Raw genomic sequence first — 25,475 nt, forward strand, 5'->3', positions numbered from 1 at the left:
CCAATTCAATGGAAGCCAATCAAAAAGAAAGAATGCTGTTAATTAAACCAGCTTCAAGTTTATATTAAAATTATTGTATTTTGAAAAGACAATAACAAAAGTTGAGCACTCACAACGAGTAACTGTGCCAACGGGCACAAAAGCCACAAGCGTCCCTTCCCATATTGTCGGCTCGGAATGAGCAACAGGTGTGGTTGGCCATCGACTTAAAAACTTTCACAACCCATGTCACAATTTATGTGTACATGGCCGCAAAAAGCAACTACTTAAAACAAAAGCTGTCCCTATTCTATAGAGAGGTTATGAATGTGCTTGTACATGTGCGAGTCCTTTCAATAAGCATGGCAATGGCAAACATGACAGCAGTTATTCATTTGTTAATTTATTTGTTTTTGGTTTTTTTTTTTCTCGAAGTCAAGAGCCAGCCACAAGGCACAGGTTGATGTTAAACATAATACATAATATGTAATAATAAAAATAATAAGAGATTGTCCGACTGATAGAATTGCCCGGCAAGGGAATCACAAGCAGCTCCAGCGGCTATCACAAGGAACAAGAATAACGGCAGTCAGACAAGCAGCAACACATTGCTCATACGCCTCGTTGCTTACTTGTTCAGTGCTATATGCACTCGACTCGCCTCTGCTAGCCTCGCGTATGCCTCGTCTTGCCGGTGCTCGGCTCGCTTCGGGTCGAGTACGGATACTGCTCGGCACTGCCATTTTGCTTGGACGCGCGGGCAAAATCATTAGTGCTCTTACAGGCGCCGTGCACGGTAGACGCATTCGTGGCCGCATCGAGTCATCGGGGCAGGCAAAAGGGACGCGTCGACGCCAGCGACTCAATTTGCTGTGTAACGGCTAAAAAGGTCTAACGCTCATTTAAAAAAAAGCACATCAAAACCGTGCAGTGTACACAGTGCGTACAAGTGCCAGAATGTGTGTGATTTCTATTTAAGAAGTTTCGCTTTTGTATCTCCTCGAACACGAACAAAATTGGCGTTAGACTTTAGGCAGTGAAGGCTGTCAAGTATTTCGCGCAACTTACTTGCAAAAGGTGACAACAGGCAAAACGGCGCTGCCAACGTTAGTCAAAATGCAGCGCCGCATGTCCGTATCGATACGGGAGTACAAGTTCTTTAGGAGCTTCTCCCAAAAATTCGAGAACTGGCCAAAACGGAAGGCGGAGGCGTTGTGGCGCAAAATGCGCGAGCGTAAAATTGCAGGTGAGTCTTTCGACGATCTCCGAGCAGAAAACCAAAACATTTCCAATCGGCCCCAAGGGCAAAAATTATTAAATTTGAACTCGTATTAGTTGTATACAAAACACAACACACTTTTGTCTGTGTATGGACGCGTGCCACTGGCTGTTTATTGTTTTTCCACACCCCATTAAGAGGCTACCCCGCCAACTATTTTAGGAGCCAATCGGTGCTATTTTCAGCAGCACCGTATGAGCACAGCCTGTACATATCAATCGACGCTGTACGGCGCACAATTTAATCGAATTATTCATTGCATTATTAAGAGATGCCTATATTTATATCTATCTATCTATATGCCTGTCTGTGTGTCTTTGTCTGGAAAATTATAAAAAAGAAAAGGAATAGGGTAAATGCCGCAACAAGTTGCCGTCATATCATGCACGATATATGGCCAGTCTGTCATTTGCATTTGCTCTACAGCTGGCCACGTCTGTCAGTAAGTTCAGTCAGTATGTCAGTCAGTCACTCAGTCCGTCACTTCATTTTGTCAGTCTGTCCCAGCGGCACTCTTGGCTAATCTTACTCATACTCAAAACCCCATAATCATTTGCGCTACGATTTCGCTTTTTTTTTACACCCAAGTGAAATTGCGTGCCAGTCAAGCAAGGCAATTCATTTAAATAAAGAAAATTGTTTGCATGTAGTAATAAATGAGAAAAGTTATTATACAATTAATATGTGCATACTATACACACATATGTATATCTGTGAGCCGAAAAACAACAGCAACGAGAAAATTAATAAGCACCTGCCTCCATGGTTCGTGCCCCCCGCCAAATGTGTTCCGTGCTGTTGTATAAGCATGCGGCTGCGAAAGTATTTCGATTTCATTCACTTTGAATACTGCCTGAATCACAAGTTGTCTCCTCCGGTGCAATGAGCTAGACAGAAGCCGTAGCAAAATCAGTCTAAAATCAAGTGCATTAAATAAATGTCAACAAATTTTTTTAAAATAGAAATATCGAGTCGGCTCCAATCTCGATAGTCTGACTTGAAAAGGGTCAAAATAATGAAAATAAACAGACGAACTAACCACCTAGTTACTTATATTCTTTCAAAGGCCAGAGATATTCTCGAAGGTTCTTCTTCTGTATTATTATCCATTTGAAACGACCCTTCTTTGACCATTTTAAATTGGTGTCGGGTACAAGAAAGGTAGTACTTTTTTGATTGTCATGGTCAGAATTATGCAAATTATATTTGTACCCTCTTGAAACAATTTTCCACAAACATTTCAAACAGCATTATGACTCGCGTTTAATTTAAATAGGTTTTCTTTAACCCATTTATTGGCATAACAATAAAACGTATAAATTTTCCGCTACTCTTTATTTAATTTGCTTGTTTTTCTTTTTTTTATATAATTTTTTTTGTTTTCGCTATTCAAATGTAATTATTTTTATATGCGAATTTTATTTTGTTTTGCTTTGGACGTTTTGCCTGTTTTTGTGTGTGTATTCGTTGTTGGTATCAAAATAACAGCAAGTTGGCTGAATTATTTTTATTGTATGCGGGCGGCATTGGATGGGTCGACGGGGTGGGGTGGATGGCAGGGGTAGACGACCTCCCGCTCGATGGCTCAGCAGGAAATATGCGGCGTATAATACGCTGACATTAAAAACGCATTAAGAGCTCAATGATCTGTTATTTCTGTTGGACCACATCAAAGCAGGGCAGGTGGGCATCTCAAATTGGATACAGTCTCTGAGAAGTTGTCTCAGTAGCCATGGCTAAGTTATTGCTTTGAAGCGTTCTTTGGGCTAATTTCAAGTCAAGCATTTTCATCAGCAACAAGAGCTGCGTGGCTCATCGTCAAGTTCACGGCAAATTGAACTGACAGCCTGCCACTTGTTGCACCCAGCCTCTGGACGCAACTCATCCGCATGCCTTGGCACGCGCACACAATCTGTAGATATTAGAACGGCAGCTTACCTTGTGCCTTATGCACACATTTATAAATAACTTGATCCTTTGCCAGCCAGCCAGATGAGGGCATTGAAGAGAAAATTTGTGTGCAAATACCCCTAACCTCTCACTCTGACTATCTCTCTCTCTCTCTCTCTCTCTCTCTCTCTCTCTCTCTCTCTCTCTCTCTGTGTCTCTCTCTCTCTCTCTCTCTGTTCAATCTATGTATATTTATAAGACCGACTGTTATTTTGAGTGTCGCCTAAGCCTCAAAAGAACTAAATGTTGACAATATTTTGTTTTAATTAAACTTCCAATAAAGTGTATTTCTAGTCTGTTGTTTTTGCTCCGAAATAATATTGTTATTTATTATATAATAACAAAATAACTACATTTTGACAACATTTTGTTTTAATTAAGCTTTCCGTAAAGTGCATTCTTAGTCTGTTGATTTTATTTCCCAGTAAAGTTGTTATTTATTAAGCATAGGAAAACCTAACTAATTCCAATGCAAAGCAAATATGTGTTGCATGCGTCTTTTGTTGTCAGTTTTGACTAAAATTTATGATTCAAATGACATTTACGTAAGTGTTTAGCCAACAACCAAGACAATGATCTGCGGCTGTACAATGCAATTAATTAATAGCAGACACCTACAACAAAGCGACTGCATCAGATAATTTCACATTTTGCAGATGCAGGAAATATATTTAAAATTTTTGCATACACTTATGTGAGTTATGTGCGCACTTACTCGTTATAAGGCATTGTCGGATTTGTCCATAATAGCCTTAAAAATACTAATAGCTGCTGTGGCAGTTGCTCCTGCGGCTATGCGATTAGCTTCAAAATCGCACCATAAACGGCCAACCAACGCGGCACTTAGTGATGGATATGTGCACAAACTTTAATGCATAATGGTTGTCACGTCAGCAACAATAATTGCACCACAAAATGCTGCCGAGGGCAGTAGCCATAAGTTTCATTTAACTAAATTAATTTTCAATTATCGTTCAGGCTCGTAACACAATTATTTATTATTAACATTTTTGAAAGGGCAATATTGTTACAAACATACAACAAAACCAAGGTAACAAAACATTTTATCAAGTTGGATAAACATTTCATTTCATGCTTTGAACTTTGCACAAAATGAGTTTGTGTGAAAAACAAATCAAGTGCAAACATTTTGGCCTGTTTGAAACGCATACGGCCATTGCCACGTGCCACGTGCCACGTGCAACGAACACCAGTGGCAAACGCAACAATTCACATGCGTTCGTTCAGGCATGGATTGCAGTTCAGCCAGTTCAGCCAGTGTTAAATAACAAAGCTTAGTATGTTTATGCCTTGGTTATATTAACACATTTTATATAAGTTCCATACTACGATGTTAGCCTCAATCGGAAGTGTGTGTCATTTGCATGCAGTGCGTGTTGTGTGGGTGTGTGTGTGTGTGCGTATGCTTGTGTGTGAGTGAATGTATGTGTATGGTTAACTAAACGTTTTCTGGAGCACGCGTAAAGACAAAGCATGTCACTGACACTGACAGCCAACACACACATACACACACAATCAGACTCACTCAAGTGGAGACAGTCAGTCAGTAGCCGACTACGCAGCGGAATATCCTTGACGCAGTAATTGTGTTAAGGATTCTTTTTCCATTAAAGCATTCACCACAATGAAGTTCCCCTAACAATTGATTAGAAGCCGTTCAAGTCATAAGAAATTGAATTTTTTTCAAATTTAGAGACAACTAAATCTTGTTTGTTTTCAATTAACAACATCTAATTTAGTTAATTTCAAATTTTGCTATAAAATTCAGCAGGCGCAAGCAACAACTTTAAGCGCTCCTCAGTTTATATCGTTATCGATTTAATTTAAGGTCATTCCAATTAAAGCAGATTTTTAATTAGATCCTGAGCCGATTTACTTTTATACGCATGTTATCGCTGCGCACTTAAATCAACCGACTCCATCGGCATAAGCTCGCCCTAAGCCACGCCCCACAAACACGCACACACACACACACACGCAAACCATCCAGGAAAATAATTATCGAACGTAAAACCAACTGCAGAAATTTGCGCGAGTTTGGCTTTAAAATTTTTAACACGACCAAACGTCGAAAATGAATCGCACAATGTGAACGGGAAGAACAACAAAGGGAATGTTTGCACCGCCCGCGCTCCACCCCGCCCCGCCCCGTCAATCGTGTGGGCGAACGTTTGGCCTTTGTGTGACCAGGAACAACAACAAATATTGACTCTGGCGCAATAAACTTCGCAGCACACGCCTCCCAACAAGCGTCCATAACAATATTGTGCACACTTTAAATGGCATTTAGATGAGCAAGTGGCTCAGCAATGACAAACGCGGCGTATGCGCAATTTTAATAACGCTCAAGTGGCATTCGCATTGTTAGATGATGTCTTTGTTGTTGTTGTTGCTGTTGTTGTTGTTGCTGTCAGAGGAAGAGTTGTTATCGCCAGGTGTCCTTTGCATACGCATGGATATTTAATGAGCTGTTGCTTGGCTATTTTTGGATACCTGCCACCTGCAGCACTTTGTGTAATTATGGGCGCAGTGTGGCTAATTGTCTCGATATTGTCCAGTATTATTTGTAGAGCATGTCAGTCTACTCAACAATACTCTTAAAGCCCTTTAAAGCTGACATCGCTTTAGGGTGGGTCAAGTGTGTTTATATCTAGAGTAAGTAATAGCTACAATCTCCAGTTAACTTGAATGGATTTGAAATGCATGCTAGGGGGTTGTGTGTGGCTGATTTAAAAATAGAACCAGAGACACGAGTGAACCCTTTCACAGGAAACAAGCTGCCAGCATTGCAGCTTGGCTGACTGGCTGACTGGCAACAGGCAACTGGCAACTGGCAACTGGCAACAGGCAACTGGCCCAGTTCGTTCCATAGACCGTCATCCTATCCGGCCATCGTGCAAGTTAATCGCTTGCAAAATTCAATAATAATTCTCCCTATGCATCAGCCCTCAATCACACAGAATGTTGCTTTGACAGTAAGCAGCCGGAAAGTGTTTCATGTTGTCGTTCTATGTGTGTGTTACTGCCTGCTCTACAAAGTTGATTAAAAATCAATAGTCCAGGTAAAAACAAGGTCTACCTCTACGTTGCCTGTATTGCGCTAGAAGTGTGACTCAAATTGATTTCGTTTTGAAAGCCAACGAACAATGTAAAATAGAACAGATTAGCATTTAAAATAGCAGCTCAGCTATCACATATATATAGATGAGCAATATATATATATATATAGATACAGATATATATTTATTTATTGTTATCTTGCGTCACAATTGGTTGCGAGTATCACGAATAGATTGAATGTTTAGCTCTGCTGTGGCAGACGAATCGAAAAGGCATTCATATATTCGATGGTTGCTTACAAAAGAAATTGTTGCCTATTTCTGAGCAGTGGTTGGGCAATTTGTTGCTTTTGCTAATGCTTATGCTGTAAAATAAATATATTAGGATTGATTGAAGCGCCAAATGACATAAATTAGGTATTTAAGCTTCAGTAAATATAAATTTTGTTTTTTTTTTTTGTCAAGAACAAAAGTAAAGGTTACTGGTGCGATGAATTATAATTTGCCTTAGGCAGCCAGAAAATCATCCTTCAATGTTCGAAGAATTCTTCGTAACTTTTACTTTCATATCAAGCCAACAAAACAGGCAGCCAAAAAAATGTTGTTTAAATCAGTAATGGCCAAGAGGCAAAACCAAAACATATTTTAAAGCGCCGTCAGTCAGCAAAAGTTCGCGGCTCAACGCTTTCAACGTCGACATCATTTGGACAGCTTACAACATAATCCATCAAGTGGCCATGTCTGAAGACAATGGCTGCACCACAACGCACCACGCACCACTTTAACAAAACCGCTCACTTCACTGAAATAAAAGCGCAATTCAGACCATAATTGAAGTTGTGTCAGTCCCAAGAATTTGCACAACAATTTAATTACAATTAACATGATTTGTATGCGAAATAGCAATACTCTTTCCTACCACCATCACTCATCCCATACTCTTTCTTTCTTTTATAGAAATCGAAGCCGTGGAGGCATGTAAATGGCTGCGGGCGGCTGGTTTTCCGCAATACGCGCAAATGTACGAAGGTAAGTCGACTTGTACGAGTTGTACTCAATAAAACAAAAAAAAAAATAAGAAAAAGGAGAAAAAACACGCACTTCCGCCTGCCTAAGACTTGGCCATGTCACGTTGAACATGCTCGCCTCGTGGGCGTGGCCACGTGGGCTGTGCCGTGCCAGTGTCAGAGTAATTGATGGTCTCGCTTGACGCCAACAATGACGTTGGTGGCGACGTCATCAGGAGTGACTCGAGTAGTTGTCTTGCCATTTAGTCTTTATTTTGCTTGGAGTATTTTACGCTTCCCCAGTGGCATTTATTAATTTCATGAAGCGAACTTTCACTTTCGCCTGCCACTAAAATAAATAGCCATCAAATAAACCCAGTTGGTCAGCTCAGCATTTATGACGTGGCAAGTTTTTTGTTTCTTCACTTTTTGTTAAAAAGAACAAGCCACAACAAATTTTTAGTGCTGGATCACGCGCAGCTCATTGTTGAGCGTTGTGCAATGAACCGCACAGCATCCAAAGATTCCGACACCCCAGCTAAAATGCCATGCCATTGATATGCTGGCCAACCGCCAAGTGAATCTGATATCCTCAGCACGACGGCGCGACAACAATTAGGAGCGAGCCAGAGAGCGAATGAACTGCTCTCAAGCAAAAACGAAAGCAAAGAAACACCCCAACTTTGTGTGATCGTGGCCCGAAAGAATTTTATAAAAACATATCCAAAAACACACACACACACACACAGCACAGGTAACAACAGCAACAACACCAACCGAAGAACTTGCTAAAAACTCATCAAGCTGCGCAGCGCAGATAAAATATAATAAAAGGCTAAAGGACACGTTGCGCAAGAATTTATAAAGACCACCTTTGTATGAGAATATAAAAAAAGACGATGATTTCGAGCACCGAAATTAAAATGGTTTCGTTTTTTATTATTTTCTGGTTTTTTTTCGCTTGCATCATTCGTTTTTTTCATGATCACGGAGGGCAGAGCCCCTGCTCAGCCACTAGCCAAAATGTTAGTATGGGTTTATTGAACCCGAGCCAAGCTACATATTTATTTGGGTCTCTTAATCGTTATCGCCGCACGCAGATCCCCCCGCCCCCCGTGTGCCTTCACTCCACACCCTTCGGCAATCACTGGTTGCTTTGCGCATTTGTCGCCGAGCTTCTTGTGAGCCGTCGCTTTGCATTTAACGCCTGAAGACCGCTCAGATGGATGATGCCGCCAAATCTGCAAATTCAAATAAATAATAAAAAAAATCAAATTCCTTTGAGCTGGCCAAAAACGTTCGCCGACTTCACTTGAATTATGAGTAAAACTGAGCCGAAAAACAACTAACAAAAAAAAAAAAAGTGAATCTGAAATGAAGAACCCGCTGTTTTGGGCATAACCCGAGGCGCCCGAATGCTTCAGCCCGATCTGCATTTGCTGCACACGACTTACAATTTACGCACACACAGATGATTTGTATGTGTTGCATGTTTATTTGTATGCGGGCTGTCGCCGACCTTGAAATATGCCCATTTGGTTGCATAAATTCGCCACAGCCAGAAGAGGAGGAGGAGAACCGAATTTGTATCTGGCTGCACCACAACGAGCACCACAGTGCCCAGCCCATCGCCGAGCCACACATGATAAATGCGTATTTTAATGAGTTTCGAGTAAACAAGGCAGCGGCGCATGCGCAGAAGTTGCCTCAAATATAACCAAGTTGGATTTGTGCTGCAGGATTTCGGGATTCTTTTGGGTTTGGTCTGCGTTTGTGCAGATTGAAATGCCGTAGGTGTTCAGTTCAGCGCTTTATTGCTATGTCATTTGGACTCGATGCTGCTGAAAGGAGGTGTAGCAGCTGTAAGCGGCTGTTAATTTGCTTATGGTTACTCTTACAGCCACAAAAACAAATCCAAAAAAAGAAGAAAGAAAATAAAAAATTGAAGAGGAACAAAAATAAACAAGAAAATAAGAAGACCCTGTGTAATTTCTGTTTGTTTTGCGTTCTCTTCAAGCTCTTTCATTCCATACGCACATTATTCACTAAAAGTGGCAGCCTTAATTCGAGGGTGTGACTTGCACCGTGTCCACATCCACATCCATATGTGAGTGCTTAAGACCGAACGAAGTTCGATTATGGCTGGAATGGAGAATGATTTATAAGACAACCGGTCTTTAATATGAACAACAAGTTTCCACAACTTTGTGATTACCCAATTCAATAGTATCAACAAACCAGCTGCCGCAAATGTCCAAATCTATTCTTAATGATTTCCAAATTTTCCCCAAATTAACCATAAATACGAATTTATTACAAAAAAAGATGTATATTTCTGCAGACTGCGTCATCCGCTGCTGCTGCTGCTGCTTTCTAATACAAACAAACATTTCGCTTTTCCATTTCCATTGTGCGATGGCGAAAAATTAATCATATGATTGGCCCAATAAACTGAATACCGGCACTGAACGATTCCGGGCGCTGCCCTGTAAGTTGTTGTAAACTGTCGAAAAACTCAAAAAAAAAGTTTACCAAGAATTTCACTATGACGTCAGCGGAGCGGGGCCGATGATGTTGATAATGATGCTACTGCTCCCGCTGCTGTTTGGAGGGGTCTGCGGTTATTGGGACCACCCGCCGGGTGGATGCCACCACATATTGAATTAAGTGGTACACTCTCAAAATTGGGTCTCCAATGTGCTGGTGGCTGGTGGCGGGTGGGTCTTGAGCAATTCTGTTTATTTCATTAGCATCAAAGTGCATACAATTAGAAACTAAACACAACGTTTAGTGAAAACAATTAAATTAAATTATAAATAACCCAACAACAACAACAAGACCAAAAAAAAAAATCGAAAACAGAAAAAACTGTCTGCGCGACGTAAACAAAATTATAAAAAGCTTACAGGAATAGTGCAAGGGATCGGGTTTGAGGCCAATCGGGATCGTCAAAAGTTCAACAACCTGCGAATCGTTTTTATTTTATCGGTTTTTTTTTCTTCTTTTTTTCAAGAGGCACAAGATAATTGTTGTAAATGGTAACAATATTTGTACAAACAAAAGCGCCAACTGAGCCCAGTCAGTCGCGCCAGCTTTTTCAGGCGTGCATCCTACGGAACTGCCACAGTTCGTATCTCACGGCATCGCCTGCCACTCAGCTAGGCAGCTAGCCAGCTAGCCTGACTCCCTGTTGCCGTAGCCGTAGCTGTAAATGTATCTGCATCTGTATCTGTAACAGTGCGACGCGACATGTGTAAATGTCTGGCGTATCTGTTTTATGTGGTCGCTGGTCTCTCGCCATCGTCGACGTCGTCGTCGTCGTCGTCGTCGTCGTTGTCTGCCAACTTGATTTCCTACGTGCAAATTGGCCACGCAAATAACTATGTGGAAAAACTCTGTGAAATTGTTGTGCAGCGCGACACAGCGCCAATATCTTCCATACTCGCACTCACACTCATTTATTTGCATATGTATATAGTGTTTAATGGGCGCCTAGCCGTTGCGACTGTAGGCGCAATAGGCGCTCGATTTTTCTGGTTTCTCAATTAGAATTTCATTCGCCGTCGAAGTGTGCGGACGCAGCAAACAGCAGCAGCAGCAACAAACACTGGCCAATAATCAGCATCAATTGAAAAAAAATATTTTTTTTTGCCTATTGCAGATCATCAGTTTCCGATTGAACTCAACAATGTAGCCAAAGATCACACCAATCTTGAGAACGATCAGCTGCAGTCGCTCTATCGGCGACTCTGTGTTCTCAATCGTTGCGCCAACATGCGACTGGATCAGTCACACAAGCCGCAGACGCCACAGGTAAGTTGCAAAATGTTTCGCAGCAAGGATTCAGCTAATTTGTGATCTCGCATTCGATTTCGCAGCAGAAGGAGGAATCTGATGATGAGAACTTTGCGCTTAGCGAGAACTGGACATTCCAACCACACATTCGACGCTGGTCGCGCATTGGCGAAATGGGTTTAGAGCTGCCACCGCCGGGACATCTCAATCTGGAGAAAACCGAGAGCTCCTCCAAGGAGTCCAGTCCGGATCGGTTTGATGACGATACCTATGACATTGGCGGCGCTGGCATCACCCTGATGATACCCGGCTGCAGCAGCAGCAAGGGTGACGCCAATGACAGTTCCCTGCTCGAGAGCTCCGATGGAGCTGGAGCACGTCTGCGTCGCTCGGGCAGTGAGCGCTTCAAGGATGGCGCCAAGGCCTTCCTGCGGCGTGTCGAGTCCATCAAGTCGCGACGTCGCAAGCGCCAGAATCGGGAGAATGTGGTAATTAGTGGACCCCAAGTGCTTGATCTGGCACAGCTGGGCCAGCGTAGCAGTTTGCGTAAACCGGACGCCGTCTACTCCACGCCCCCCTCGCCGTCGGCTCTAAGTCCCATACACACATTCCCCAAGGTGCCGTTCTTTGGCAACGAGCTGAAGGTGCCCAGTCATAGCGAGAACTTCCTCAGTCCCAATCGTTCCAGTCCCAAGCGCACGCCCACAACACCCCGCTCGATGCGAACAAGTCCGCTGCACTTCTTTTCCAGCCCGATGACCCAGCTGAAGGAGGGCAAGTCGGATGATTCCTCCTCCTACTACAGCGACAGTCAAGAGTCGTCGACGGGCGGCAAACTATCGCTATCCCTGCGCAAACCCTCCAAGGCTAGACGTTTCCTGCAGCGCTCCGGCAAGGTGGACGACATTGGTGCCCACTCCGACTCTGAGTGCCATCAGGGACGCAAGCTGCTCATCAAGGATGCCAATTCCAATACCACTGAGGTGAAGATCAAGAAATTAACGCGCGGCGGCTCACTCAATCTGGGCAAGGATGCGAAGAAACGGGATGGCATCCGTTCGTCCTCCTTCCGTTCGCGTAGCACATCCCGCAAGGAGCCGAAGAACGAGGAGGAGCACACTGCCAGCTCCAAGCGACAGCCAGTGGTGCGCTGGCATAGCTTCCAGATGGAGGAGCGTCCCAATATGATCTTTCGCAAATGCTTCTCCCAAAAGATCGAGCCCCATGTCCCGGAAGAGGATGCTGGCATTCCCTTTGCTGCCATGTCAGCTGGCCAGCTGCAAATCATTCGCAAGTTGGCTCTGGTCACACTGACGGGCTACATGGAACGCTATTGCCCCAGCCATCGCTCCGGCTGGAACTGGGAGCTGCCCAAGTTTATCAAGAAGATTAAGATGCCCGACTACAAGGACAAGAAGGTCTTCGGAGTACCACTTCTTCTAATCCTTCAGCGCAGCGGTCAAACCCTTCCGCTGGTGGTGCGCTCTGCTTTCCGCTGGCTGCAGCTAAACGCTCTCGACCAAGTGGGACTCTTCCGCAAGAGTGGCGGCAAGTCGCGCATCATGAAGCTGCGAGAACAGATCGAGGTTACCGAGTCCACGGCAGAGTGCATGGACGTGTTCGACTTGCAGCAGGCATACGATGTGGCCGACATGCTCAAGCAATACTTCCGCGAGCTACCCGAATCGCTGCTAACCACCAAAATGTCCGAGACTTTTGTGGCCATCTTTCAGCGTAAGTTAACCACAAATATAGTCCTCTGAATGGCTAAAATAATTGGCATGTTATTTCACTAGATTTACCCGCTGAGGTGCGCCTGGATGCGGTTCAATGTGCTGTACTCCTGCTACCTGATGAGAACCGGGAGATACTCTATGTGCTGCTGGAGTTCCTCACCATTGTGGCTGCCAACTCGCAGCTGAACCAAATGACCAGCAACAATCTGGGCGTCTGCCTGGCCCAGTCCATATTCCACTCGTCCATCTCAACAGGCTCCGCATCCGTTTCGGCATCGCCGCGACGCAAGGGCAAGGGTTCGGGCATGCCCGATATGAAAGAGCTGGCCGAGGCGAAGGCCTCCCACGAATGTCTCTCCTTTATGATCGAGCACTACAAGCCCATATATACGGCCTCCAAGGAGAAGCTCGGTAAATGCAACTTTGGTTACATGGAGGAGTCAAAGCCCGTGCCACTGGAGGCTCTCGGCGAGGGCATGCAATTCCACAACTGGCGCGGGTACCTATACGAGTGCACCAGTGCCACCATTAAAGAGGGACGCGAGAAGTAAGTAGCTTACAGTTTGCTTGTAAATATAAGTATTTTATTATTATAGTCGAAAGTTGTAAACTAATCTGAATAATATGTTTATTTCTAATCAGAACGCGAAGCTGGATCACGATCAATTCACTGAACGACAGCAACGTGGACATTGCTTACAAAAAAGTGGGCGATGGTCATCCATTGCGTCTCTGGCGCTGCTCCACGGAAATCGAGGGTCCGCCGCGTGAGGTACTCGAGTACATAATCAAACAGCGTGCCTCCTGGGATCCCAATCTGCTGCAATGCCAAACCGTTAAGAAGCTGGACGATCGCACCGAAATCTATCAGTATGCTCTGGATGGTCAGCTGACCACAGACTTTTGTGTCCTGCGGTAAGTGGATAAGATTACCCACATTATTATCCACCATGACAACTGCTAAGCCAAATATGTATTTTAGATCCTGGCAAACGGATTTGCCGCGCGGTGCCTGTGTCATTGTGGAAACGTCAATCGATCATGCCAAGGCCAAGCCGCTGTTCTGTGCTGTGCGTGGCGTCGTCCTGGCCTCCCGCTACCTTATCGAACCCTGCGGCAGTGGACGTTCCCGAGTCATGCACTTGGCACGGGTGGATGTCAAGTAAGCAAAGACAGCATCTATATATATATATATATATTATATATATATATATATATATATATATATATATTATAGAAAGTAACATAATAATTGCCTACTTCCAGGGGCAAGACACCGGAGTGGTACAACAAGAACTATGGGCACATTTGCTCACATTACTTGGCCCGCATACGTCAGGCCTTCAAGCATGTCGCGGATGGGCCCGAGAGTAAGGTTTAATATGGATCTATATAGATACAAGTGTAACCCACACTTCTCGCAAGCATTTCGATATTACAACCCCAACGAGTAGATAAATCAAACAACCTGGACCACATTGAACTTTTAAGATACACTACTCAGAGCGAGGGCAGTAAAAAGATATATAGACATATATATTTTAAAATAATATATATTTTTGTAAATACTTAACTAGTTATGATAATTCCAAAATCTTGTTTACAAAAGCTTCAATACGTTTTTTGTTTAACTATAATTTACTGTATTATATTTATATGTGGTCTTAATTTATGCATACTTTAACTTTAACTCTTACTTTACGAAACGAAATCTAACATCCAAAATACTCAACACATAAATATCACAAATGTACTTTTATGATTTCTTACAAAAGCTTCAAATTATGTTTATGGCACCCCAATATCTTTAATGTTAATTAGTTTGTAGACTTCGCACTGTGTAAAACGTTAAACATAGATAAACATTTCTAGAAATCAGAAGAAACCAACCTTTAAATATGTAAAGCAAATTCAGCTAGTCAAATTCTGTAATTTTAAGTTAAATTACTAACCCCAATACACTCAACAAAATTGCTTACCAAGTTAACGACAAATTGCATTGGTTCGGTTTCAACCAGTAAAAAAAAATTATTTGATTGGGTAATATTAAGCAACGCCTTTATAAGCATGTTTTCAAATGCAATTCAAATATTTATGGTGTTGTATCGGAGTTAATGCTAGTTTTAGGCACATCGTATATATTATTGATGTATGTATGTACATGTATGAACCTTATGATCCTTGATCAATATATTGTAAATGCCCTTTTTGGCGATATAGTTTTATGAATGTATATCTATGTATATCTATCTATATATCTGTATGCTACGATAATATAAATGTATGACAAGTACGAGTTATCAACTACTACAGGCAGTAATGACAAATAAAACCAAACCAACCAATGTCAAGGAATGGTGTGTGGAAAGCGAAGCATATCCCTATGTATTACTTATACATAATCAAATAGATACAACTGAAAAGAAACACAATAAAATTACTTTGAAATGTGCAAAAAATAACTGTAATCAATTATTTTAATCTTATTTCGTCCATATTAATGATTTCGAATGAATACAGACTTTTTTTGGCTCGCAGGAGGAAGAACTATCGATTGGCATTAAAAGAATAATTGCACAAGCGAGAAACATTTAAAAATCCGGCACTATTTGGCCAAGGACATATACATCTTTTTTGGAATTTCTGAGATATCAAGGATTTCGTAATTTGAACTTATATCCCTTCCCTACGCAGTGACATTTCTACAAGTGTTTGGATTGCTGAATGACTTAATAATCCTTGAATATAGTTTGATAGAGGTTGTCCTTGCGATTCTAAGGAACTATATCATTTTAAAATATGTAAGGATTTGGCCAAGTGAGAGCCTTTTCCGCAAACATGGGAGTTCCGAGAAGTATGCTGCAAATTTTTACAGACTTTTGCCAATACACCAACCTTTTTAGTGTGCATATCCTAAACAGCAACCTGCCAAAAATACCAGGTGGAGTAATCAAATATCCCACTCGAAAAGAATAACAATATCAAAAACTCTACACGAAATATTTGTTTATTTGATATGTCTGCAAAACTTATGTAATTGCCAGCAGGAGCTATTCGCAAAGCCCTCATTATTATTATTATTAATATTATCACTTCAATCAACCATTCACCTTTGAGCTGCGCCATCTAGCAGCAACTAGCGAAACTAAATATGTTGTAAGCGTATATAGTTATAGAAGTGGGAGATGGGTGGCGTCATCTGTTGCGCGTGAGCATAAGCTTCAAGCAAGCAGTATAAATAACATGAGTAAGCAGTGCATATAACTACACAAAATAAGCAGTTATTTATATAAAAATAGTTAAACTAAAGTTGTTTAAAAGATACAAAATAAAAGAAGCACAAAAGCCGAGAAACTTTTAAAAGTTGTTAGTTTTGCAGCTATTTTAGCTTTTTTAATTTATATATATGTACATATATATGTATATTAGTAAATAAAACTCACTCAAACTAAACTGTTTAACGCCTTTAAATGTAGATTCGAGTGAATTATCCTAAACTAATATTTAAAAGCCAAAATTATACTCTTCACATAAAAGTCCAATTGCTTCATAATGAAAAGCAGCCGGAAAACCCACCTATGTTGCTTACACATGTTAAGTACCAACGGCCGCTAATTGTGCACAGGCAATCAAGTTGACCTCAAAAAGCTCACGCGACACATACACACACAGACACACACGCATACACACGCACACACACATAAACGCCAGCTAAATGCAGGCGACAAACATTAAAAGTCCATTAAAAAATTATGTTCGCTTTGGCGTACTGGACTCCTGTTTAGGTGTTGTTCGTCCAGAGCAACCTTAGCGGACTGGTTAGCTCTTTAGATATGTGTGTATGTACTTACATACATTCAGTATACGTATGTATAGCCAAATTTAGAGCATAAGAAATTGTTGTATTTGACTTGCAGCCAAGCACTGCGCAGTCATAAGCCGAAGTGTAATTGCAAATGCAAATGTCGCACGTATTGATTGCATTAATTAATTAATTTGTGACTTAATTTCATGGGCTTGCGGCAATCAACGCACGCACGACTGCCAAAATGTATTAATATTGCAGCACCAGCCGCAGCTGTGAGTGCAGCAGCAGCAGCAGCAGCAACAACACCAACAACAACAAAAGCAACTGCAAACTGTCGCTGATGCGCTGCACGTGTGTGTGTTTGCGTTGTTATTAATTGAAATTTAATGGCAAAATATATTTTTATTTATTTATTTATTCGACTGCAACTGCATTTATGCGCACTTCCGTCGCCCTCACACTCTGCAACTGCAGTTGCTGCTGTTGCTGCTGCTGTTGCACCGACTGGATTGTGCCCCTTTGTTGTCATTCGTCGGTGGTTGGCATTTAACATCAAAAGCCTTGGAGCAGCCGCCACCCGTCTCGGTCCCTTTTCAGGCCAATACCAACGAGCTTATAATTGATTTCACTTAAAATTTAAATAATGCATGCGGTTTTTACTGCAAAATGCATTTTACAAAGGTCGTTGCTTTATTCCTGTGTAAGCACACATGCACAATATATATTTACCTCTTTACGATTCGACCGATTCGATGAGGATGTGTAAATGTGTTTGTGCGTGTGATTGCCGGTCAGTCGTGCTGCCATTTTATTTTCGCGTTAAATTAAATATGAAAATTAATATCAACATAATTGAAACGGCAACAACGCATGCAACGCCCGCCGCTCCCCAGCTGAGTACCATAATTGATGAAATTATTTCAGAATTATTTCCCAAATGTGCCGTGACAATTAAGAGGGGTTTTCCTTGTATGAATGATGCCACTGCGAGAAATGGGGACTGAGAGTTCGGAACTAATTGCATTTTAAAGATACCTACAAATATTATAAGATATTTATTAATTGTTCTGTTAAATAATGTATGCAATTTCGACTTAATAATTATTGATGAATGCGTCTTAAATTCGTAGAGTGTATGAGAGCCAAGTAATAAAGCAAAGAAATCGGAATGCTTCACTCGAAACTACTCAACTAGCCTTTGGAATTCATTAAGATATTTTCACAAACATACTTCAAGTGTTTTATTTTTTTCTTAAATAAATACAAATATCTCAGAATTGAAGGATGATACACCAATTTAAATGTATTCAACATGATATTACGCTTGCAAATGCGATTTGTAAGGTGTAAGGTGTTGTCGTGGTTGTTTTCAAAATAATTGTTTAAAGCTTAAAAGCTTATATCCTGTATAGCTTGGTTATACCCCTTCAATCTTGTTTGTGGATATATGATATGAGAGTGTGTGTAAACAGCATGCATAACTCTACAGTATACATATAAATATGTGTGTACATATACATATTGTGTATGTGTTTGCTTTCAGATCATATGCCAAACTAATGAACCAGAATCATGAACAGAAACAAGCTGATTGGCATCTGTCAAATTGAAATTCGCATCAAGTTGACCATGAACTGGATTTGCATGTGTTTATTGCGAGATATGAAGCGAACTTCATATCACATGCTGCACAGATTAATGATAATCACATAAATATATATATATATATATATATATATATATATGTATAACAACAATTAATTGTCTAATTGATATTAATAATTGCTACTTTCAGTGAAGCCAGTTGCCAGACACCAATTGATACGTGTATTTATCAGAATAGACAACATTTGATTTGAGCTCTTTTTGGCACCTGTCTAAACGGTCATTAGCTTCACAAGCAAAAACCTTTAAATGCACACGAAAGTGCCGAGTCAATAGCAGCAGCAAGCTCTTTGTGATGTAATTGTTTATAATTCCTATTAATTTTGCGCTTATTAATAATTCAAATTTTCTGCTGACAGCAGACATGCAAAATTCATGCGAACTGCAGCAATGGAAACAAAGGCCACTAAAGGGTCGGTTCGGCAGTTGACATTTGCATGTATTTTGTTAAATTAATTACGAATTTTTCTTCTAAAATATATATATATATATATATATATTTCTACGTGTTTCGCGGAAAACACTGATGATTATAAAACTTTTCCCAGACGCTCAGTACTCGGCACTCGGCGCTTGGCCCGGCCAATTTGCCATTGCTGTTGACTAAGCAAATTTCGCATTTACAAATATTTACAGTCGACCGAGAGCATTCTCATATGTCGCACACACATTTGGCTAACGCTGAGAACTGCAAGCTAATCAGCGGCACGTCAAACGCCTACGCGAAAATGTGCGAACAAGTTGAAAATCGACAAGAGTGGAAAGAACAGTCAGCAGACAAACAGACAAACAGACAACAGGCAGCAGACAGCCGACATCAGACAGCAGACAAACGACGAGCAGGCAAAATGTTGGCTATGCGACAAATTTTTACAATGCGCTCTCTGTGCCCTCTTGCGCCTTGTGGCAGTGTGCTTCATTTTGTTTGTCGTTGGCTGTTTTGCGTGCGCACTTTTAATTGCAATTGAATTTTAATTACTGCGTTGTCAGCAAAGAATGTTGCAGTCGGCCGCTTAAGAGCCGACAGGCAGGGCAATATGCGAGGCATGCGGAGACAATGAGGCGCAACGCAACAGCAACAGCAACAGCACCAGCACCAACGCCAACACCAGTAACAGAAGCAGCCCTAACAACAACAACAGCAACAACAAGCGGCAACTGTTGCCGTTGCCTCCAGATGTTGCTGGTTGAGTTGGGTCTGCTCTTTGCCGTATTTACAACCAAGTTGGCATTGGAGCAATTAATGAGCTGCTGCCGACGGCAATCGACGCTCGACGCTTGACTTCATTAATCAGCGGCCATAAAAGTGATGGGCTGATAACGTTTATCGAACTCTGATGATTCTATTTACTGCTCCAGGTATGGTGGGCATAGATAACCTAATGAAAGTGCCTTGCAATTAGCAATGTCTGCGCTTGATTGTGAAGACCCACCAGCAGACCATTCGACATGTTGTAGATGGATTCTCTTTTAAGTAGTTAAGTTGTCTTCATTTAACTTGAGCATTGATAACTGATTAGAACTCAAGACTTAAATAATCGAAATTTAAGCTATGCATGTGCAATCAAAACTTTTAGCTACTGGCAATTACCAATAATTAGCCATATAACTTATCTTGATTGGAAAGGCAAAAGGGTTTACTTTGATGGATTGAGAACTTAAGATATATTAACTTAAGCAAGATTACAACTCTGTTATAAGTAGCTGAAATAGTGGCAAAGTCATTAAAAACACTGATGACAATTGGGGTTTTGGTTCAATTCCCATGTTGGTATTATAATGTTATAATAGTCGTCTTTACAGCTATTTTGTATATATCACAAATAACATTTATGGTTCAACAAGAATAATTTTTATTAATTTCTTAACCTTTTGCTCCAGCAATTATGCGTTGCGTATTCGAAACCAAATGGCTTTATTAATGCATTTAAAAACTTTCTTGACTACACAACTTCACCCTAACAAGATTTATACATTTGCAGTGCGGCCATTTATCTAAATTTACACCGCACTATAGATGTGGGCGCCCGCTGCAGGTGCACAAAGGGGGAGGCGCCAAAATGCATAACATAAATGAGTGGGTGACATGAAAAGGCAGAGGGAAGCGGGATGGGACTGGATGGAAGGGGATGGGAAGTCACACATTCTCGGGGCGGCAACTTCACCAATCGACAACAACAAAAATAACAAAATGTCAAACAGAGCGCATGCAACAATTTATTTAAATACCTCGGGCTCATCAAATTTAAGTTAACACACCCCAAGCAGGGCGCATTGCGACAGACGGCGGCGAGAGAAAAATAAAATGAAAACTCAAAATGAAAATGAAAATGAAAATTCAATTTTCCACCTAAACGCAGACACCGCATCAATTTTGAAAATACGTACGCAAGGCAAACGAACGACGATTTCCTCGGTTGGACGAGGAGCCGCACTTCCCACTCCCATTTGCAGTCGCAGTCCCGTTCCCATTCGCATTCCCATTCCCATTCCCACTCCCTCACACGGCTCTCGGGCAGGGACAGGCACTCAAAAGACAGGCAAGAAGTCAAGAGAACCACGTCGTTGTCGATGTTAAAGAGATGCAGGCGGTTGCCACTGCCAGGCAGACAAATAGAGAGCTCCCCTCCTGGCACCACAAACTACAATTCCGATTCGCCTTTTGGTCGGCTGTCAACGAGAGGCTATCCCTGAAGTAAAGATTGCCAGTTATACGTCAGCATCACACACACACACACACACACACACACACACACACACACACACACATAGACGATGTCGGTTTATGTGTGTCAATTGGTATACTTGGAGAAGAAGCTTATCGTATTATTTTGATTTATACAAAAAAATTCCATATTTGAACGACTTGTCCAAAACTCTTTGTCATCGCCCAAAAGATTCTTTTGAATTAACATTTAATTAGCTTTTATTGGCCATTAAAATTCCAATCATGATACGATAACTGTATCCACGGTACCCGCGGTATCCAGAGCCACAGTAGCCAAGTAAGTACTACACCCACCATTGGCTGTGCTGGCGCAACTTTCTACATTTCTTGGGTTTTTATTATTTTTCAGCAAGTTTATGGGGCCGACAGCGAAGTATTTATGATATTTACAACAAAAGAGCGAACGAACCAAAATTTTACTCAAATCGAAATAAAAACATACAAATTAATTAATACCAATAAACAAGGGGCGCGCTGCTATACAGCACTTGGGGGCGGGGTGGGGGCGGCGCCCTACGCATTGGTGAGTTTATGACTACGAGTCGGAGGCATCCACAGCAGTAGCAGCCAGCCTTTTGCGTGAGTGATCACGCCAGATCAGCCGCGGCCAGGCGAGGTGTGGCAAGGGGTATATGGCAGGGGGCGGGAGCGGGGGGTAACATCAGCTTGGCATCCACTTCGCTGCCAATTTAATGGCGTTTTTACAACTTGAAAGATTCGTGCCTGCCACGCCGTTTTGAGCGATGATGTTGGGGGCCACTAAATGCATACGAAATGCGGCGCAACGAATGTCATTAGAACATAAAAATGATATTAATTGCATGCGAGAGTGCAGAGTCGACTGCTACAGACCTGAGACCGAAAACCGGAGACCGGAGACCCAACTTGGAGACCAACTGCCACTGGCATGCAATAGAAACGTCAACATTTTGATGATGGAATTGAGTGGCGCACCAGTATCTTAACGCTGCGATCCACTTAAATCTGCTCTGCGCCTGCCTCACTCTTACTCTGACTAAGACTCTACTCTTTGAAGGGGACCTGGGGCATGACAGCAATGTCGTCGTCGTCGTCGTCTTCTTCGACGCATCATCTTCGCAGTCTGCAAGAGAGATCGCGTAGCGCAGATAAATAATAAAAATTAAAAATAAATTAACACCTAGTAAAGAGGCAGCCACTGCATTACTTGGGCGCTGCATTCGGTTACGGGTATGGCCATGTGTAGGGGCATGGCTATGGGTATGGCTATAGGTGTGGGTATGGGTATGGGTATGGGTATGGTCCTGTATCGCAGACAGCTCAAAAATAGCGCAAAAGTAATTAAAAACGAAAATATAAAAGCAAAACGCACACACAGTCAGTCAGCGCTGGTTCGCTCGCTCCCATTTCGTCGCATCTCCGCTTCTCTCAAAGGCGATGGCCATAAAAAATATGTTTGTCTATATTGGATTCAACAAGCGAAACGTCGCCGCCATCGCAGCCAGCAGCGCAGATCAAAGGCCCGGTTGGACCGGCAAACTGCACCCGAGCAGTCTTTCGACTGTAGCCATTATGATGATGATGCTAATGCAGTTGACACTTTATGCGACAACCAGAAAATGCAACCAGGCCGAGTCGAGCCGAGCATTACCGATCCGAGCCGATTGCGTGGCTCAGCCACTGCTGCTGCAGTGGCAGTCGTCCTATCCGCCACAACGATGAATGCCAGCCCGATAATTAAACGCAATAATATTTCAATTTAATTAGCTGGCAGCTGATAAATACCATGGGGCACTGTTTAATGCCACAAACATTGAAAGATTCATTAGTATAATATTTGGGTTATGTTAATGTGCTTTAATTTATCATGAACTGATAATGACAATTTTATGATGCTCGTGAAATTGGTTTGAAATCGACAACTGTTCATCGATTAAAAGCTTAAATATTTACAGCGTCATTAAAAACACTATAATTTTGTAATTTAACTATGTAATTAGCAACTCTAATTACGAAAATCACAGTAAATTACTTTTTACCTGACTATATTTTTATATAAAATAAATTATTTATATTCCATTTAAATATGAATGCATATTCCTCTAAAGCTAAATACGTGCATTTAATAAGCCAAATGTCATAAAAGAAATTGAAGTTTCATATTTGTAAATTTGAATGCATTTCCGAAGTAATATTGTTTTTCCACATAAGAAAACTTTTTAAACATATACTTAGATTTTATGAAGTTGTGACAGTTGAAAATTTGGATTTTGGTTTGGGTTAGAACATAAAACTTGCATTTTGAATTAAACCCGAATTTAATTAATTTAAATGCCTTATTAATCATAATGAGAAACCTTGACAAAAAAAAGTTATACCATTTGAAAATCGGTTCAGTTTTAATGCAGTTAGGATTGTGGAAAATTCAGTCAAATTACATTAATATATTTTATTTATTAATGACAACATTTCATATGCTTAACTGATTGTTCGTACTACTTGCACATTTGTAAACTATTTATTTAATCGATGAACAAGTGGAACAAATGTTTTCTGCTTATTCATTTCTTAAAAGGTTGCAAAATGGATGATTGTGGGAATATCTCGTCATTTAGCCAACTGTATGCAATTAGTTTACAATCTTTAATTGTCAGTCAAGCACTTAATTAACATACAAATACTTGCACACGCCCCACAACACTGGCTCTGCAGTGTAGCTGCAATAACGGATAAGACATATTGACAGACGAATCCTTTTATGCTACTGCGCACAGACAAACTGTCTATGGAGGCATTTCATTGAATCCAATTATCGCTGGACATGGCATAATAATTACTGTCTGCTGTCCGCACGCACACAAACTCTCTCACACACACACAAACATACGCACACAAACACAGAAGCAAGGTCGCTAGAAGCGAGTTGAGAGACATTAAGGGACGACTGCCGCTGGGTTTGACTTCGACTGGATGGTGGATTGCCTGGCCTTATTGCTTAACCAACTAAATCGCAAGTGTTCGTGGGTGCGATGTGACCAAGCAAAAGAGAAAGAGAGAGGGGGGAGAAGTGTTGGGGGCGGGCGAGAGCAAAAGGAAGGACGGCAGAGAGCGCGCCAAAGCTTACGCAAACATGAGCCGAAGGATGATGCCCAGCCACCAGCAGTAAAACAAAATTGCCACATATAAAAGCAAATAATGAAGTGAAAATGGCAACAATGTGATTACACCACAGGATGAGCCTTAATAAATTGCAAGCAGTAGCACAGCAAGAGAGAGGGGCGGAGAGAGAGAAAGAGCGGGAGAAAGACAGAGTGAGAGAGAGAGAGAGAGCGCCAGCGAAAGCGAGAGAGATTAAAGTGAGCAACTGCGACGGCGCTTTGCCCGCATGTTGCTGGCAAATGTTGCTAGCAACATGTTGCTGGCAGCTAACTTGTTGGATGCGCTCCGCTTTGCATGTGTAAGTGTGTTTAAATAAAGTGTGTGTGTGTGTGTGTGTGTGAGTGTTTGTGTTTGTCCTTGTGTGTGTTGTTGTTCGCTGCCACGCGCTTGCCTGACTTTCATTTAAGAGCCTCGAACTAAGCGCTGCGAAATATTATATGTAATTACATCAACTTCAGTTCCCCATCCAAACATATTGATTCAGCCGTTAATCTGAGATTGTCGATTGAAATGTTTCGATTGCGATAGCGAGTTACGTTGCCCAATACAATTATAATAAGTATAATAAGCAGCATTATTAATTGTGCAGCCATAATGGAATCATTTACAGCACATTATAAGCACAGGCCCAACTGGCAGCAACAACAACAATAGCAACAACAACAGCCATTTACAATAGCATCATGGGGCAGGCAGCAGCTGCGGCGCGCGATTCATGCAACATTACGACGAATTAAATTGCTTGTAATGATGATGGTGACGGCGGCAAGCAGCAACAAAATCACACACACACACACACACACACACACAAAATGTGAGACGCCATTGGGTTAAAGAGGGCTAAATGCGTGCAATCATTGTGGGTGAGTGGGCGTTTGTATGTGCGTGCGTGTGTGCTTGAGTGTGTGTGAGTGTTTGTGTGATAGTATTTGGGGGGAAGAGGGAGCACTGGGTAAATGTCAGACAGCATTTATCCATTTGTAGCTGGACGCTAGGGAGCAACAGCAGTATTTGCCGCTGGCCACACAGACGGCGTGCAAGTTATAGTAGTGTATTCCTGTATGAGCATATGAGCATATGAGCATATGAGCATATGAGTCCGTGTGGGTGTGTATTTAATGGATACACAGTTGTATCTTATCGCAAATGAAATTGTTTTCGAATCCAATATAGTCCAGTCTGGATCAAAAGTTTGCGCCTAACATTTTGGACGAGTGCAGAGAGTAATGTTTTTGGTATTGGACAGGCAGGCCTGGAAAACAACTTATTCAATTGTATTTGTTTTTTACTGGTAACCAAATCAGTTTTAT

At 41.7% G+C, this 25,475-nt stretch overlaps 1 protein-coding gene across 3 annotated transcripts in view; it reads left to right on the forward strand.

Annotated features, from left to right (window-relative positions):
• The window catches only part of LOC6568299 (stAR-related lipid transfer protein 13), a 97,163-nt gene extending 81,875 nt beyond the window's left edge, over positions 1-15,288 (forward strand). For 2 of the 3 annotated variants that reach the window (XM_032740713.1, XM_032740714.1), the window contains 7 exons: positions 7,246-7,317; positions 10,957-11,108; positions 11,174-12,824; positions 12,887-13,373; positions 13,469-13,741; positions 13,809-13,988; positions 14,093-15,288. In XM_032740713.1, coding sequence (XP_032596604.1) covers positions 7,246-7,317; positions 10,957-11,108; positions 11,174-12,824; positions 12,887-13,373; positions 13,469-13,741; positions 13,809-13,988; positions 14,093-14,207 — 2,930 coding nt within the window. In that variant the 3' untranslated portion in view covers positions 14,208-15,288. Of the gene's footprint in view, positions 1-1,080; positions 1,226-7,245; positions 7,318-10,956; positions 11,109-11,173; positions 12,825-12,886; positions 13,374-13,468; positions 13,742-13,808; positions 13,989-14,092 lie in introns of those variants that run through there. The other variant, XM_001994844.2, reaches the window with a different exon arrangement.
• The last annotated feature ends 10,187 nt before the right edge of the window (positions 15,289-25,475 follow it).

The sequence above is a fragment of the Drosophila grimshawi genome, unplaced genomic scaffold (genome assembly GCF_018153295.1).
Source record: "Drosophila grimshawi isolate 15287-2541.00 unplaced genomic scaffold, ASM1815329v1 contig_311, whole genome shotgun sequence".
Taxonomy (NCBI): Eukaryota; Metazoa; Arthropoda; class Insecta; order Diptera; family Drosophilidae; genus Drosophila; species Drosophila grimshawi.